The sequence below is a fragment of the Myotis brandtii genome, unplaced genomic scaffold, assembly GCF_000412655.1.
Source record: "Myotis brandtii unplaced genomic scaffold, ASM41265v1 scaffold123, whole genome shotgun sequence".
In the NCBI taxonomy this organism is placed as follows: Eukaryota; Metazoa; Chordata; class Mammalia; order Chiroptera; family Vespertilionidae; genus Myotis; species Myotis brandtii.
This window is the reverse complement of record NW_005354291.1, coordinates 12,152,755-12,156,705: the sequence shown is the minus strand read 5'-3', so window position 1 is coordinate 12,156,705 and position 3,951 is coordinate 12,152,755. Positions and strand designations below refer to the sequence as shown.

Sequence of the window (3,951 nt, the reverse complement as noted above, 5' to 3'; positions counted from 1 at the left end):
TTGGACACATTAACCTCTCTGAAACTCAGTTTCTTCTACAAAGTTGGGGAGGTAATGACATTCACTTTATAGAAGGTTTCTGTGTGGAATAAATGAGTAAGTTCCTGTGAAGGTCTTGCATCAGGGCCTAGCACTCCGTCAACGTTTGAGCCATGTGTAGCTTATAGTGTGAGCCCAATGCTATGATACACACAGACGCCTTTTGAGAATTTTAAAGGACCATGAACACATAAGCTGATATTAGTTTAACATTGTTATCCACTTCTCACCATGTACTGGAAGTCTGTGAAGTATTTGATAACTCCCTTCACTCAGAGTCTGGAGACTGGAATACTGTCTGAGAGCGGCCGGTCACCTCCCCTTTCCCTGATTGGCAGATGAAGACCTGGCTGGACAGGAGGAGGAGACTAGCTCAGCAGTGAGGGAAAGCCGTGGGGTAACCTGGCTGAACAACTGTCAAGGGGAAAGGCAGGAGTTTTCTCACTATGGCTGGAACAAAGACACTTCTGGTGCTGGAAAACTTCATAGGCGGAAAATTCTTACCTTGTAACTCATATCTAGATTCTTACGATCCATCCACCGGAGAGGTGTACAGCAGAGTGCCAGACAGTGGAAAAGAAGAGGTGAGTGTGTTCACTTAGGAAAGACTGAAATGGTCTGAACAGGTCAGTGAATTATGTGTAAATTCATTTCTAGAAGCAAAAGGCTGAAATGATCTTAATTATGTTGGTGAATTATGTGTAACTTCACTTTCTAGAAGTAAAAGACTGAAATGGTCTTAATATGTCAGTGAATTATGTGTAACTGATTTTCTAGAAGCAAAGGGTGTGGGGTGGGGTGTGGGGGGTGGGAAAAGGTTAAACTTTAGCAGAAGGCAGACTTTAGTTCTAGAAAGATTTACTTTGTAACTGGACATGTATGGTACATGGAGCAAATCTCAGGTTAATTATGTTAGAAGCAAATCAATCTAGGCCAGTGGTCGGCAAACTGCGGCTCGCGAGCCACATGCAGCTCTTTGGCCCCTTGAGTGTGGCCCTTCCACAAAATACCGACTTCTGCGCATGGACCACGAACACACTCAAGGGGCCAAAGAGCCGCATGTGGCTCGCGAGCCACAGTTTGCCGACCACTGATCTAGGACAACTAAGACACAGACACAAGTCTCAGGCATTCCTAAATAGGGGTCTAGTAAAAAGTATTGTTTGAAAGAATTGTCAGTATTACGTGCTCCCTTTCTCTACCAAGTGTTGCTTAAACTTGCCAGTATATCCATGGCTTTCTAAAAAGCGTGCTACTTTACTAAAACACAAAATTAAAAAACCCAGGCATTTATTTTAGACTAGGGGCCCAGTGCATGAATTCGTGCACCTTGAAAGGAACTGTGGGCAACCAGGCTGGGGTGGGCACAGGATTGGGTCTCAGCCCATCCTCCACGCCCTCCCCCCACCCCCCCGGCCCCTCCTGCCACAGCCCCTGGTCCCCTCTCTCCCGGCAGCCCTGCTCCTGCCACTGCATCTCCCATGCGCTGACGGTGCTGGCCCCGCTCACACCCACTGACGGTGCGGAGCAATTAGGGCCCATGCCAGCAGTGGGTGTGAGTGGCGGCTGCTGCCCTGATCGCCCCTCATGAGCAGGGGGAGGTGGATCAGGGCAGGCAGCTGCCCACCGCATCCACTGATGGTGCTGAGTGATTGAGATCGGCGCCAAGCACCGGCAGCGGGTGTGAGTGGCAGCTCCAGCACTGGCTGTGTGTGTGAGCAGGACCCGCGCCAGCAGCAGGTGTGAGCGAGGCCAGTGCCAGAAGCAGGTGCAAGTGCCGGTTTGGACTGTGACGTGCTGGAGCAAAGAATTTTCAGGAACCACCAGAGGCTCACCCTAATAACAGCAACCGGTGCCCTGCCATGGTCTGGCGCCCCTGCTCACCTCCACCATCCCACCGTGGCCAATGCCTGCCATGTTCACATACCCCCCCCTGGTGGTCAGCACACGTCATAGCGACCGGTTGTTCGGTTGTTCGGTTGTTCTGGTTGCTCCACCATTCTATTTGCATATTAGCCTTTTATTATATAGAATTACCCTCTAATATTTCTTCAAAATATCTAGTAAAATAAAACTGATCATTTCAATGGTGAAATTAAAAATCAAATTTCCTTTTTTTTTAGAGTTAAATTTAACAGCATCCTTTTTCTTACTCAAGAGCTTTGTGTTACACACATTAACATTTTTAGTGATGTAGAATTAATTTTATTGGAAGAATTTTATAAAATATTCGAAATATATTTCATCAGTTATTGCACTGAGAATGTAAATATATCTGGGGTGATAAATGTGGCTGATGTATGTATACTCATTTAATGCCTAGTGGATGCTAAATTATTTATTTTTATTTTATTTGTTTCCATCACCATTTATCCCCCATAAATTTATTTTTTAAGGTACAAAGAACTAGATTATTTAAAGATAATGGTAACCTTAATATGTAGTATTATATGCAAGGTTTTTGAAAGAACTAGCTATTATTTTTCTATTGTTAATAATATTTTAAATCTGTCTTGCATTAAAAAGAACCTTATCTTGTGGATTAAAGTTTGAAAATATTGACTAATGCTGGTTAAACTGTACCCACACTTTTGTTTGCTTCTAATGACCTTGGATAGATGTGGGAAATTCATCCTTGTTTTCTCCAATCCTCCTCATCTTAGCATGTTTTCCAAAGGGAAGTTAAAAATGAAAGATATGACAAATTCAGTTGAAATATTTTTTTGCTGCTAATGCTCATGCATTTTCAAGTTATGGCTGTACCTACTAGTAGAGGATCAAATATTTTGGATTTCCTAGCAATCTACCATGCAAATATTCTATTTAATCCCATAAATATTTCTTACCCCCACCCCCCTGGTTTGAAATATATGGTCACCATGCAAACTACATGCCCAACTTCCCCAAAAGTCACTCACAGAAAGAGCAGCTGGTGCTGCTCACAGTGGTTCCCATTTATTCAGTTTTTGAGATACACTTTGCATCCACTAAGCCCCTTAGTATACATTGTCCCAAATAGGAGTCATAACCTACAAACTGGACTCTGTCATCATCCATATTTTACAGAGCACAGTATGCTAACACTCTCATTTCTGCTGTTTGGGCTTCGACAGTGGTCTCTCTCTCTGCCTTATAGCATTGCAGTCAGAAGCACAGACTGGAGTCAGACAGCCTGGCTTAGAAGATGAGATGCACCACTTAGTATCTATGGTCTTGACTTTGAGTTGAACGTCCTTTTGCCTCCATCTCCTTATCTATGAATTGGGGATAATCATATCTACTTCACAGTGGTGTTCTGAGAATTAAACAGACTGACTTATGTAAAACTCTTAGTGTCTGGCATATATTAAAGCTTTCTAAGTATTAGCTTTTGCTAATATTGTATACTAGAGGCCCGGTGCATGAAATTCGTGAACGGGGGTGGGGGTCCCTTAGCCTGACCTGCACCCTCTTCAACCGGGGACCCCTCAGGGGATCTCCGACTGCCTCTCACAATCCAGGACTGCTGGCTCCTAACCGCTCACCCGCCTGCCTGCCTAATCGCCCCTAACCCTTCTGCCTGCCTGCCTGATTGCCCCTAACCAACTCTGCCTGCCTGCCTGATCATTCCTAACTGCTTCCCTACCAGCCTGATCACCCCTAACCACCTCTGCCTCGCCCTGCACCCAGGACCCAGGATTCCCTCCTCTAGCTGGTTGCAGGCACCTAGGACCCGGTCTGGCTTTGCCTGGGCTGGCCACAGCCACAGGGGACCGTGAGTGGGTGGCTTGTGCCTCTCCTGGGCAGCAGGCATAGCCACTGGTGCCCGGGACCACGGGACAGGCGGCTTGTCCCTTTCCTGGGCCACAGCCTGGCTGGTCCCCATTCCTCTCTCCCCAGTGTTGAGTGTCTGAGCCATTACGGAGTGATGGC

The 3,951-nt window shown here is 46.0% G+C and overlaps 1 protein-coding gene across 1 annotated transcript in view; it reads left to right on the top strand.

Moving 5' to 3' along the window:
* Positions 1-397: 397 nt before the first annotated feature.
* ALDH8A1 (aldehyde dehydrogenase 8 family, member A1) overlaps positions 398-3,951 on the top strand; it is a 23,706-nt gene continuing 20,152 nt past the window's right edge. The window contains exon 1 of the mRNA XM_005859033.2: positions 398-623. Coding sequence (XP_005859095.1) covers positions 486-623 — 138 coding nt within the window. The 5' untranslated portion in view covers positions 398-485. The remainder of the gene's footprint in view (positions 624-3,951) is intronic.